Raw genomic sequence first — 14553 nt, forward strand, 5'->3', positions numbered from 1 at the left:
TTTTGCCTTCCTTTTGTTTCTGCTTTATTTTCCTCAGCATATAATTGTCTACTGTGGGAGAATTTAAAAGTTCTTTTGAGAGGAAATAATGGAACCAGAAATCAAAAGATCTACAAAAATTTTAGGTTTATTCTACAATTTAAAAAATCACATTATTCAAAATAGAATAAGTGATGACTAGAGGTAGATTTTCTATTTCTTAAGGAGGCACTGAGTTCAAAGAGAGGTTGCAGACACTATTAGATTATATACAAGGATAAACATCTATATTTAAAATGAAACCATAAGCATTTTCCTTTTGGAGAGTACACAGCTTGCTAAAAACTAAAGGGAACAATAAATACACTTGGAAGAGCTATGAATAAACAATTTAAGAACATAAAAAGTTTTCAGTATAAAACACATTCCATTTCAATTAGGTCAAAAAAAAAATCTCCCTGGTAAAGCACATTGTATTTTAACTATTTTTGTTAAAAAATTATAATATTATCTGTAACTGGATACCATATCACCATTTACCTTTCCCCCCACAAGAGATTCAAAAAATTCACAGCATCTCTTAGAAACTAACTTCAAAATGACATTTCAGTGTTAAAAGAGGCTCCTCGATTCCCCATCTGTCCTCACAAATGTGTTCAAGTACATAGAAAAAGAAACGTGATATTATCAATACGCCCAAGTTCTGAAGCTATATCATGCTGATCTGATCATGGTGTAGGTTTCCACCGTAAGCTTGGCAGGAAATGTTTGCTTTCTTTCTGCTTAGTGAAGCCATTTTATCGGCATGAGCAGTATTAAATAACAAAGTGGGGGCAGACAGCCCACTAGTTTGGGCCGTACCTTCTTTGACAGATCTCAGAGGTTAGATATAAGGAGGGACCTTTTAAGGTCATTTACTTATGGATGAAAAATTGTATTGTTAAAACTTAGTTGAACAATCAAATTACATAGTTACAAGGCATTATCCCTAAAATGGTTTGCAAGTGACCATTAAGAGTTGAGAACTGGCACTGCCCAAAAGTAACACCAGGATTTCTAATAGAGTAATTCTAGAATTAGTCCATTAAAAATGATTTTATTGCTTTTCTATGACTTCTTCAAGAACAACAGTACACTTGCTTAGGGAACATTCTTCCATTTCAGATTTATGAGGGTCCTGAACTCTGCAAAACATTTGGTCCAGATAATCAATCGTCTATATTTGGTTTTTACAATGAGAGTTTCTCATGGGTTTTAAATAAGATAGTTGGGCTCGGTGTGCTAGAGGAATATTTCTTCTTCACAAGGTAATTTTTTCTTAACCTTGAAGTTTTTATATTATTATATGCAACTGACTCTTAGCTCCTAATTGCTTCTGTCTGGTAATGGCTATAACTGGGATATAACTTTTATTGTTTTTGAGATGTGGTTTTATAAACTAGTTAAAGGCAAATTAAGAAAGCCTTTGAGCAGTACTATTGTGGGAAGCTATGGCTAAGACAAACTGGGGAATCTTCTTACATTACACTTGATCCAAAAGATTATTGTTTCTTTAAGTATCAGGAACTCTAATTCTACTCAAAATTATTCTGAGTGACACAACTAAATTTCTTACAAATTCTCTTGAGTTTACATATAGGGAGGACTTTATTATCCAAAAAAAGAGATAGGACTATTTTAGAGAATAAAATCAATGGAGAGACTATTTAAAGATTTCTCTGTTAATTTTTTTTAAGTCATTACCATTAATCCTAGATTATCTGTGTTTGGACAGTCTGTTAGTCATATAATTTTAAAAAGCTGCTAGACAATTATATTAAGTCTTTCTCAATATTATAAAAGCAAAGTCACAAATAAAAGAGAATAATACTTTTGTTTGAAATGACACATAGTCTAAAAATATGAGTCAATATGGTGAACTATGTTTTTCTTTTTACTTTGTACGACCTAAGGTTTCAAATGGATTATCTAAAGAGATAAATCATAAAGTCATATATATATATATATATATATATATATATATATATATATATATCTTTATGACACCATTAAAATTATATTATAAATATATTATTATATCTAATAGTTTTAAACTTTTTCATACCCAATCAACAAATATTCATTGAACACCCACAAAAATGAATGTATTTAATTTAGTAGGTTTTCCCTATCCTTAGCATCTTCATGTCTAGTTTTACTTTTATTTAAAAACATATAAAAAATAACATATGTATATATATAATGACAAGTAAATAACTTACTGTTTAAGCTATGTTATAAAGTAGGTGTAGATTCAGTTCAATCTCTAATTCCTACATCTAAAATATTATATAATAATTGTCTATAATAATAAGATTGAATCATTGAAGGTAATATATTAACACCTGTGAGTTTTTAAAGTTTAATGAACTGAATATGGCAGGGTGATTTTTTTTCTTTTCTATAGATTCATAATGGATAGGGATAAAATGGGGTTGGTTCTCCCATATTTAACATTTTATTGTTAGGAAAAAATAAACTGTCTTGAAAAATTAATAATATAACATATTTTCTAAGTAAACAAGTGACAAACAAGCAAAAAAAACCCCACACACCAATTTTATAACATGGACACTTAATTGACAGTAGATAATAAAAAGGAATTCTTGAAAGAGATAAAAGAATGTACAGAAAATAAGGAGGACAAAGAGAGAGAGGGAGGGAGGGAAAAGAAAGAAGAGAAAAAGGGGGGAGAGGGAAATAAACTAGAAAGATAATAAATAAGAGAAATAGAAATAATTTCTTTTAAATCTAATGTTTAGTTATCAAAGTATGCTGTCTCCCTGAAAGACTCTTCCAGCTTGCCAATGACATTCAGCTGTAATTTCTGCTGCTATTCAGTTCTGATGGGACACTGACTGAAAATCTGATGCATTAACAAAGTGCTGCCATTTTTAGCACCAAGGTTCACACTATATCATATTTCAAACCCTAGTATAGTTTTAAAATAAGGGGAAACAGTTTTTTACCGACAATAAGGTGTGTCTGTATATATAGGAACATAAGTACATTAAAGAAACACAAGAAAGGGTTAAAAATTCTTTTTGAACTGTAAAAACTAAGTTAAACAAAATCTGCTTTCTGGGGTTTTTTACCTCCACATAAACTAATAATATATGTACTAGAAAAGAAACCTTATGTAACCAGAAATGAATTGATTATAATTGATGATATGAGAGCTAAGATAACTTTTCAGAAAAAGTCATTATTCACAATAAGTAAAATAAAAGTACCAAAGCAGACACTTAACTAACTGCATCATTACAGAATTACTCCATTAGAAATGATTTTATTGCTTTTCTTTGACTTCTTCAAGAACAACATTACACTTGCTTAGGGACAATTCTTCCCTCTTGGATACATGAAAGTTCTGAATTCTGCAAAACATTTGGTCGAGATAATCAACTGTCTATATTTAGTTTTCTCAATGAGTTTCTCATTGGGTTTTAAATAAGATAGCTGGGCTCTGATTATATGATTAACTGTAAAGTTAGGCATCTTAGTTTTCTAATCTGACTACATTATCAATTAGAATGTTTTATTAGAATATATTTAAGCCATATTTACATTTACTTCTTCCCAGCCTTCATAAGACAATTTCACCCACAAAATATTTTTGTTACTATTTAATTTTCATAATTATCAATATTGCTCAGTAAAAAGTAAAGAGAAGAAAAGATAATAAAAGCCCCCACAAAAGTTGATTTCATAAATTAGCCAAGCCTGAAACTTAACTTTCATTTCACATGTTTGGAATTCCTATTCATTTCCTTAAAAAATAAATTCAATTATTATATAGAACCCATAATTATTTAATGTTATTGGCAAATAGCTAAACTATTCTTCATCAGGTTTTTTTTTTTAAAACATTATATAATCTAACACAATATGTATAACTGCAAATCACAGAATTGGTTAATCATAAAATCAATTTAGTGGTTTGTAACTAGCATTAAAAAAAGAAATAGAATATAAAATAAAGTGTAGTAAGAATAATGTTGCTTTGTGAAACTTATTTCAGTAGAGTTTATATTCACAAATGTGTACTGTTTTGTCTTGCTTTAAAATGCATTTTTAATGTAAAGTACCATGATAAAGTAAATAATTTATATTATTGCTATAATAATGTTATGAAAAAGGCAATGATTTATTGTGGTAGTCGTGATTATATTAACAACATTTTATGCGCAATTTTAATGAATTAATACATTAAAATAAAGGTAGCGTTCCTATCTGTTCCCTGCCTCTACTTAGCATACCTATATTCTAATGATTGTCAAGTCACAATTATCAGATTTTCAACCCAGGTAAGTATGATTTTGTGAAGGAAACCATAAAATAAGGTTTAAGCCAAGAAATTTCTACTGTTATACTCTTACCTGTTGGTAATCCTTTTCCTCTCAATCGATCGCGAATAGCCTGGCTTCGATCAGGTTTTTGGTCACTGTTACAGCAAAGCTGATCCGTCTGTACATAGGTAATCAAAAATCAAGTTTGACAAAAGCATCTCCCTTTTTTGTCATGGTAATATGCTATAGAATGACATTAGTTAGACAATTTTTGGAGGGTGTCGCATTATGTAAAGACATTCCACATTTGTTATTGTTAATTAGTATTCCTTGGATAAGAATTTATGTAGCTCAGTTCTGGGCAATTCATTGTCAGAAAATAAAAGGCAAGAAACAATAAAAGGCAGTCTGCTAACTAGGGAACAAAGTTAGCCAAATTAAAGTAGTTAAATTGAGTTCCATTTGAAAATAGTAAATTTGAAGTGTTATTTTCCATCAAAAAACTGGTAACTATATTCATCAATCAAGTTACATTATAATTTTTAAAATATATTAGTAATGGTATAATATAGCTGTCACCTGATTGTTGCAATGCATGGAGGGTACTGATATGAATTATTTTCAAAAATAATTTTCTAGATTTTTTCCTGCCAGGAGTTACTTTTTTACTAGAATATATTTAAGCCATATTTACATTTAAAGCATTTGAGAAATGCTTTAAATAAATGGACCTATTGAGGGATAGCAATTAAATCTAAACCAATGCTCTTTTAAAAAAAATATTTTTATTGATTTCAGAGAGGAAGGGAGGGAGAGATAGAAACATCATTGATGATGAGAGAGAATCACTGACCAGCTACTTATGCAAAGCCCCGACCAGGGATCGAGCCCGCAACCTGGTCTTGTGCTCTTGACCAGAATCAAACCTAGAGCCCTTCAGTCCGCAGGCCAACGCTCTATCCACTGAGCCAAACCAGGTAGGGCTAAATCAATGCTCTTTTGAGTCCCCTTTATAACAAAATGTTTTAGTAGTCTTAAACTTTAGTACTTTAATCAAGGGTACTTGGTTTAAAATAAGGCATGTCAAACTCAATCTAATCCCACATTATAAGGCATGAAAAGTTAGACTGAACACTGGGCTTATTCAGATGATTATTAGAGTGGAAATTTCAAAAAATAAATGGAAGGAGAGAGAATAGTAAAGAGAAATTACTTAAATCTGGCACCAAGAACATACATACACATCTGGTTTTACACACACACACACACACACGGACGAGCACATGCACACCCTAACATTTCTCCTTTAGTGAAACTTGAGTATGTACTAAAAAACTGTTTAAGGTGGTATATTCAAGGCATTGTTTCTTACCTATAAGAAGACTTAAATGAATATATTTCTGAAATGATGTTATCATTTATGCTATGTAAATGATGTTAGTTCAGATTGCACTCTATTGTCAGTAACTGAGGAGATAAGGACACCGTCTCTTTGGAAATCCCTGCTGTCATTCATTGAGCAATTACTATCAGGCAGGCCCTACCTTAGTGCTGTACATACTTTATGTCATTTAGTCCTCAAAGAACCTCATGTGGTAGGGGTTTTTTGAGGACCATTATTCTCTTGTTACAGGAGAAATAGCAAGAAAATTTCTAAGAACTTTGAAGCAGCTCATCAACATTGAAATAATTATCTTCACAACTGTTCAGTAGTATGGGTAGAAGGTATGTACTATTTTTCAGATAACTAAAATTGAGGTTAAAAAAAAAAAAGTAACATTACACCAGTGGAAGAATCAGGAAAAGTAAGCTAGTCTACTGACTTTTAGTCTATGCTAATCAATTTTAAGTAGGGATTATGGTCACTTATAATAAATTTCACCCTGAGTGAAAGATGAAGTCATTTTATCAGCTACCAGCGGCAACAACAGCCGCAGAAAAGCGTAATGGCTAACAGCATGGGCTTGGGGTCAGAGAGATCCAGGCTGCAATTGTGTCTTTGTCATTTACCATGTATGTAGCATGGGTAAGTTATTTATTCTTTCTGAGCCTTAGTTTCATTATCTTTACAATGAGAATAAAATTAAAATGACATCTTGTAACCGGGGTTGTTATGATGACTAGATGTGAAAAAGCACAAAGCCATTTAGCACAGTGCCTGGCACAAAGTAAACACTTTAAAAAATGGTAGCTGTCAGAGTTACTTCTGTCCAGGAGATGAGCAAGAGCACTGGAAAGATGAGGGGAGCATTGTTACTTCTACTTAGTAGAAATTTGCCTCTGGAAAGCAGGCTCTCTGTCTACTGATCCTTCTATTCTTCTCTCCCACTAAACAACCCCACGACACACCCAATACCAGACTTATTACTGTTCCTCAAACACACCCTGCTCTTTCCTATTTCACAACTTTTATTCAAGTTTACTTCCTTCTGCCTAGATTACTTTCTCTATCTAGTCTACAGGATCTAGTTCAAAGTGCTATTTTTTCAATGTGGTCATAACTTGTATCCTCTCCCCTCAAGCTCTCATAGCTTTAAAAAATTTTACTTTTAATACCTTTCTTCGCATTTTATAATTGAACAAATGGTTGTAGAACTTTTATTTAGAGCTCTTAGAAGGTAGAACATATTCTATTCAAATTTGTATCTCCTATAGTATCTAGCACAGGTTTCATAAGTAAATGAGCAATATATAGCTATTGTAATAAAATGAACACCAAAAGTGATGGAGTCTTATCTAATATGGGCAATTATCAGATGGATAATAGAAATCTGTGGAGGAATAGTTCTTCATGGAAACAGATGGAAAAATACTTCCAGCAATTTTACTACAGGAGTAAAATCAGTAAACAGGACAAAGACTTAGAGGAGGTATGGTGTGACAGAGAGATCCCTTGGACTGACCAATAAGAAACATAATTTCCATAAACTATGTCTCAATGTTTTATATTTATAACGTAAAGGAATTAATGTTGAGCAACATTTCTGAGAGGGTGTTACGAAAAGATCTGAAAAAAAAAGATTCAAATAAGTTTGGGGTATGTTTCACTTACAAGCCTATCTCTTTTGAAAGTTAATAATACAGTCTGGTGTAATAAAGACTCTGAAAAGTTGTGCAGTGAAAACACAATTTCCCTTAAACAGTTTTTCCTCAAGCTTATTTAATCAGAGGAATTAAAAAAAATGTTTGAAAATATGTAGGAAACTTTGGTTTGGATAGAGATCTTTCATGGATTTTTAAAATAGCTTTATCTTTGTTTAAAAGAATCACATGCAGGAATATAAACAGACAAATCAAATACAAGTGGAGCAGTTGTAGTTAAGGAGGGGAAATAAGCAGCCAAGGACCCCATTCACTCAGCCTCTATTACCTGCATTTCCCTTCATTACAGAATTGAAAAGGCTCCATGAGCTACAGTTTACAGACCATTTACCTAGTTATCAACTGGTGAAGTGTGTGCAATTTGGATATATTCCTGCCAGCCATATGACATCCTGGTTAAGATGGCAGAACTAAACCTCTAGGGATGAGGAAGTCAGCAAGAACATGTGTGACAGTGGTAAATACAGAGCTCACCCAAAGGACAGGGACACTACTCAGGAACCATAATCCTAAAGCAGTGGTTCTCAACCTTCTGGCCCTTTAAATACAGTTCCTCATGTTGTGACCCAACCATAAAATTATTTTTGTTGCTACTTCATAACTGTAATGTTGCTACTGTTATGAATCGTAACGTAAATATCTGATATGCAGGATGGTCTTAGGCGACCCCTGTGAAAGGGTCATTCGACCGCCAAAGGGGTCGTGACCCACAGGTTGAGAACCGCTGCCCTAAAGGGTAAGAACAAATTCTCATTTAGATCTAGATCAGATTTCAAAACTCAAGGTGTATCCAAACTAGGGCAAATGGAACAGAATATGGCTTAAGAAGTGCAGAGCTGGGACTATTAGATATAGTTTGTCATCCTGGGATCCCTCATATCCAGGAGGGAAAGTGGAGAAGTCCAGGTTTGGAGCAATATGGCAGGAATACACACATGTACGCTTTTCACCCCACCCCCACACGTACCAGGTGCTAGTGTCCAGTGAAGGAGGGGAGGATTTCGGGAACAGCTAAGGGGCCCAGACAAATAAGTGGCCATGAAAGAATAATAAAATGACAGAAAGTACATTTAAATAATTATAAAACTCATTTTGCACATCAATGAGTTTTTCACAACAGACCAACAAGACAAGAGCAGATATTTTCAGCTCTAATATGCTGTGATTCTTTGACATCTGCTGAATTAAAGATCTAAAGAATAGGTTTCATAAAATCTAGGAGACTAGGTCATAGCACTAGAATTGTGAATTTTAATTATTGTTTCAAATAAACAACATTAGAAAAAAAATTCAATCTCCTATTCCTAGTTTTCAATGAGAAAAATGCTACCTATAAAATACCTTTAAAGAAAATTTTGTTATATGCTAAACTTAAAAATATGATTATATGGCTTGGCCAGTGTGGCTCAATGAATGAGCACTGACCTATGAACCAAAAGGTCACCGGCTGGATATCTGGTTGTGGGCTTGATCCCCAGTAGGGGGCATGCAGGAGGTTGCCAAGTCATGTTTCTTTCATCATCCATGTTTCTACCTCTGTCTCTCTCCCTCTCCTTTCCACTTTCTAAAAATTTTTTTTAATTAAAAAAAACATAAAAAATATGACTACATGTAACAAACGAACTGCAGCTTACCCCAGAAAGATTTCCCAGAACCAGCTTTACCAACTGGTTCACGTAGGAAAATGAAGGTGCACAATTGCTATTCCTAACGTGGGCACTGCAGGCATCCAGCACAGTCCGCACAGAAACCCGCGCGTAGATGACATCCTCACACATTCCAAGCAGGATGCTGTTGAGATGATCTCCAAGCTTGATGGGCTGAATATAAAGAACAGAGAAGCCACATTGAGAGGTCTGAGTAAATCTTACAAAATTAGCCATTCTGGAAGTCACAGGAACCACAACAAACACACTTCAAATACTTGGAAGAAATTAAGTCCTTATCCAATAGTATATATTCTTTATTGCATTTTACCTTTTGATATCCCAAAAAATTGTTAGCAGGTCATTAGTATACATCTCCCAACATAGGAAGTATTATAGAAAAACTCGGTGGCTTTTCTGTATATAAAGAAATGGAATTCTTTATTCAAATATTTTGGTCAGCATTTACAATATATAGACCATTTGGGGGAAATAAACAATTTCCTAATATTCAATAACATGTAATATATTAAATATATATTTAGTATAGATTAATACTCTTATGATAACTTAGAAGAGATTTCAAATATTACAATGACTAAAGATCATTTAAATATGTTTTCATTATGACGGTGAAACAGAGAAGACAAAATGTGAGATTTTTTTTTTTACTAGCTGAATAATCTGTAGATTATATCCAAATGTCCAATTAGCATACCAAGAAATGCACATTAAAATCACAAAAAGAAGCCACCACATACTTGATTGAATGGTTAAAAAAGACTGACAATAGGAAGTACTGGTGAGGACTGGAGCATTTACTGATGGGAGTTAAAACTGGTACGTCCACTTTGGTTTAAACATGCTTTCCCTGGGACCCCTTCACTTCTCCATTTGGGCATTATATCATATTTCAGAAACAGCTTTAGATGTACTCTCCCTATATTCTAACTCTTCAAGTCTATTAGAGGCTCTATCTCTGGTTTTCCACAGCACCCTCCATTTTCCCTAACATAGCATTCTTCACATTGTGTTGTAATTGGTTTAGTTGTCTCTTCCCACAAAAGGACTCCACAGGCACAGGCCATTCTATTCCTAGTGTCTAGTACAGTGTCTGAAACAAGTAGACATTTAATAAATACTTCTGAATTAATATTAAATTATTTCCAAAATAATAATTATTTTTGATAGGAAAATACAAGTGAAAGTTTATACTTCCCCTCCAATTTATAATTATTGATATTGACTTTCTTTTCAGTTACCAGAAAAAAGTATAAAGTGTTAATTATAGGCTGTGATCACATTTTACATATATGTTAGGCTATATAATATGATACATGTCCAGTAATAATTTAACTTTCTTAAATACACAGTATTTTTCATGATGTAAACTGAGACCAAATCAAGTTGAAGACTATCATTCCTCTTTCATAGACCTTAAGAAGTATAAAATTTAGAATAAATGTTTGTAACTTCTTAATTTAATGAAAAACACACCTCATTATTTTTGTTTTTGACTTCTATATTCTTATTATAAAACCTAAGTCTAATATGTTACATCTTTGCTTCAATTACTATTTAGTACTATGTTTGCATAGGGTTTTTAGGAATTAGAAGTATTATAGAAAACTAGAGGCCCAGTGCATGAAATTCGTGCATGGGGGGGGAGGGGGGCGCTCAGCCTGGATTGTGAGAGGGCACAGGCCAGGCCGAGGGACCCTACCGGTGCATAATTGGGGCCGGGGAGGGATGCGGGAGGTTGGCCAGCCAGGGAGGGACCGTGGGCGTGTCCAGCCTGTCTTGCTCAGTCCCGATCAGCCAGATCCCAGCAGCAAGCTAACCTACCAGTTGATTGTCTGCCCTCTGGTGGTCAGTGCACGTCATAGTGAGCGGTTGAGCGGCCTTAGCATATCATTAGCATATTATGCTTTGATTTGTTTAACAGCCGACCTGACACTTAGCATATTAGGCTTTTATTGTTATAAATAACAATAAAAGCCTAATATACTAATTAGACTGGACATCCTTCTGGACGACCTTCAGGATGAAACCGCGGCAGCGGAGGCTGAGACAGAGGCGGCTGCCATGGCGATGGGGGCCGAGCCCCTTGCATGAATTTCGTGCATCAGGCCTCTAGTATGAGATAAAGAGCAGAAGCAGCCCAATGGTCATCAGAATCTGAGGCCTCAGTGTTACTTTAGCATCTGTGCCTGCTCCCTTAGGGGCAGTGAATTATGATTTTTGAAGTGAAAAGAAAAAAAGCAAAGAAGTCTAAACCCTACTCTGAGACTCAGAATTAGTATTCATACAGTTTTTGCACCAAAAATGATTATCACTTTCAGTACAAGAATGAATCATCAAAGTCATTTACAATCCTCCTTTACCAGTCATTAAGTAAGAATAAACAAAGCACACTCCCATTTCTCTTGCTATAATTTTTTAAGTGGCTGCACTGATGAAAACTGAGTAGTTACTGCTATGACTAAGAACATTCTAGAAATAAATAATTTCTTTAGTTCTTCATTGTTATTTCACTCTGAAAGTGTGACATTATTAATGTGAACAACCAGCATAGAAATGCTGGTGTGCCCAACAGCATGCTGTAGAATACATATAAATTTGTGAAGAACATTTTAAAAAATTTATTTTGTTTTTCAATTACAGTTTATAGTCAATATTATTTTGAATTAGTTTTAGGTGTAAAGCATAGTGGTTAGATAATCATATACTTTACAAAGTGTTTACCCTGATATTTCTGATTCCCACCTGGTGCTATACATAGCTATTACAATATTATTGACTATATTCCCTATTATGTACTTTATATCCCTGTGACTATTTTGTAACTACCAATTTGTATATCTTTATCTCTTCACATTTCTCACCCAGTCCCCCAACCCACCTCCCCTCTGGTAACCATCAAACTGTTCTCTGTATCTATGGGTCTGTTTTGTTTGTTCATTTATATTGTTCTTTAGATTTCACATGTAAGTGAAATTGTATTTGTCTTTCTCTGACTGACTTGTTTCATTTATCATAATAACCTCTAGGTCTATCCATGCTGTTGCAAATGGTAAGATTTCATTTTTTGATGGCCGAGTAATATTTCATTGTATATATTATCACAGCTTTTTTATCCAATCGTTTTTTATCCAATGGTTCATATCTTGGCCATTGTAAATAACACTGCAATGAACACATGAAAGAGTATTTTATAAAGTGTAAAGTTGTACAAATGTGAAGATCTGACTTACTTGGCTCTGAGGTACTTCATGATCAGCCCCCCAATATAATGTCATTCCAAGAGAATAAATATGGATCTAGGAATATAATTTTTTAAAAAAAGTCATTTTATGATAAAACAAAATTTAAAAAACTTTAAGTACTATATATTAATAATCTTTTGTTCCAAAGGAAGTATAATACATAATTTGATAAAATCATCATTTTGTATTTTTTAATAAAAATGAGAGCTTTTAAAATAGAAAATACAACTAGAAATTATTGAAACTGCCCCCCACAATTCCCCAGCCCATCCTCTAAGCAACCATTTTTATTAGTTCTTATCTATTTTAAAGTTTATTTATGCAAACTCAAGTAAAACTTAAAATACATTCTTATTTTCACCTTATTTTACAAAAGGTCAGAAACTTTTAAAATTGCTTGCATTTTTAATTTAATAATAGAGATATTTCCATATCAATGCTTAGAGATCTCCTCATGTTTTTTAAATACTGCATAGAAATCCATTTTGTGGCTTAGCACTGTCTATTTAGCCAATCTATTATTAATGGGCAATTAGGATTTTCCCAAACTTTTGCTATTACAAATATTGTTTCAGCAAACAGTCTTGTGATATGTCATTTTGGACATTCAGGTATTCTTCTTGAATTGATTCTCTGAAATTACAGATAAAGTCTTAATCATCCATAGTTTTGATACATGTTGTCAGATTTCCCTACATAGAAGTTGTATCATTTTGCCTTTCTACCAGCAATATATAAGAGATTTTTCACAAGCCTTGTTCATGCAATGTGACAATCTGAAAGTGAGAAAAAAATCTCATTGCAAGCATTTTTTTTCTTATTATGAATTCATGCGGTAGTAGGTGGAGAACCAAGCAGGGTGAAAAAAAAAGATTACACACTTTTTGATTTAACAACTTTACTACTAGCAATTTATTATGTTAATATTCACACTTCTGTGGAATGTTGTAAGAGAAACAATATTCATAGCAATACTGAATTCTCCAAGGTTCCATATCTAAATTATTACAGCCTGATATATATACTATATTGTTCCAAATTGTTTCCATAGCCTTAACAAATAAATCAAATCTTCTTCTGGTCACAATGCCATCACCATCCTCAGGCTGAATATTTCTATCATAAACTTTTCTTCATTAGTCCATCAAATGAATCAACAAACTCAGTCTGCTTTGCTACCACTGTACTGTATCCTGTATTTAGTTCTTTTCCCTATATTAATCTTAGATTCCTAAACAATCTTTCAGACCACCTAGTTATCCACTTTTCTCAAACTCACCCTCTGAAATAAAAAATTCCACCATATTACTCTCCTAAAATTAGGAATAGCTCACCACTGACTTAGAAGAAATTCTCAAGTTTTGGCATTTGGAGTCTTCCTTATTCAGATCTATAGCTTCCATTTCTTTCTCTAAGCACAGCCTGCCAGGTAGTAATGTTCTAGCCCAGTTGGTCTAACCAAACATTTCTCCATCACAGTGAATCATTTCACAAACTAATAACCCTGAGTGAAATGCCCATTTCTACCTATTTTCACTTGTCTAAGTTCTACTCAGTCTACAAAGCCCAACATAAATACCACCTTCGCTGTGATATCGATCTCCAATAAACGAACTTGTTCCTCCTCTCAACTCCCCAAATACTTCTTACCTCTATGTAGCATTTACTTCATTCTGCCATCTATTACACATTGTTCTACAGATGCTATCAGGATCAATTGTGTAATTATTTTTCATTTTCCTTACAAGCACAATGATTTATACACAGCATGTATTAATACATCTTTATAAACATCTATACTAATAATAGAGGAATATGCAAATTGTCTGGGATGCCATCACAGTAACAGTAATGACCAAACAGCAGGCTGTGCAGGGTGACAAGGCCAGCAGGGGGGTTAGTGAGAGACGACCAAACGACTGAATAGCAGGCTGTGTGTGGGACGACCAGGTTGGCAGGAGGGTTGGTGAGGGACAACCAAACGACTGAACAGCAGGCTGCATGAGGCGACCAGGATGGCAGGGGGGTCAGTTGGGGGCGACTAGGCTGGTGGGGGGGGATAGTTGGGGGCAACCAGGCCAGCAGGGGGAGCAGTGAGGGGCGACCAGGCCAGCATGGAGGGGCAGTTGGGGATGACCAGGTCGGCAGCAGGGGCAGTTAGGGGCGATCAGGCTGGTAGGCAGAGGCAGTTAGGGGTGATCAGGCTGGCAAGGGGGGCAATTAGGGGTGATC

The 14553-nt window shown here is 34.1% G+C and overlaps 1 protein-coding gene across 7 annotated transcripts in view; it reads right to left on the reverse strand.

Moving 5' to 3' along the window:
• Positions 1–14553, reverse strand: part of PTPN13 (protein tyrosine phosphatase non-receptor type 13) — a 212032-nt gene that overhangs the window by 124454 nt on the left and 73025 nt on the right. For all 7 annotated transcript variants that reach the window (XM_059666077.1, XM_059666071.1, XM_059666082.1 and 4 more), the window contains 3 exons: positions 12310–12375; positions 9044–9229; positions 4398–4485 (listed from right to left, as the gene is read on the reverse strand). In XM_059666077.1, the coding sequence (XP_059522060.1) occupies positions 4398–4485; positions 9044–9229; positions 12310–12375 (340 nt within the window). The remainder of the gene's footprint in view (positions 1–4397; positions 4486–9043; positions 9230–12309; positions 12376–14553) is intronic.

Source organism: Myotis daubentonii, chromosome 1 (assembly GCF_963259705.1).
Source record: "Myotis daubentonii chromosome 1, mMyoDau2.1, whole genome shotgun sequence".
Taxonomy (NCBI): Eukaryota; Metazoa; Chordata; class Mammalia; order Chiroptera; family Vespertilionidae; genus Myotis; species Myotis daubentonii.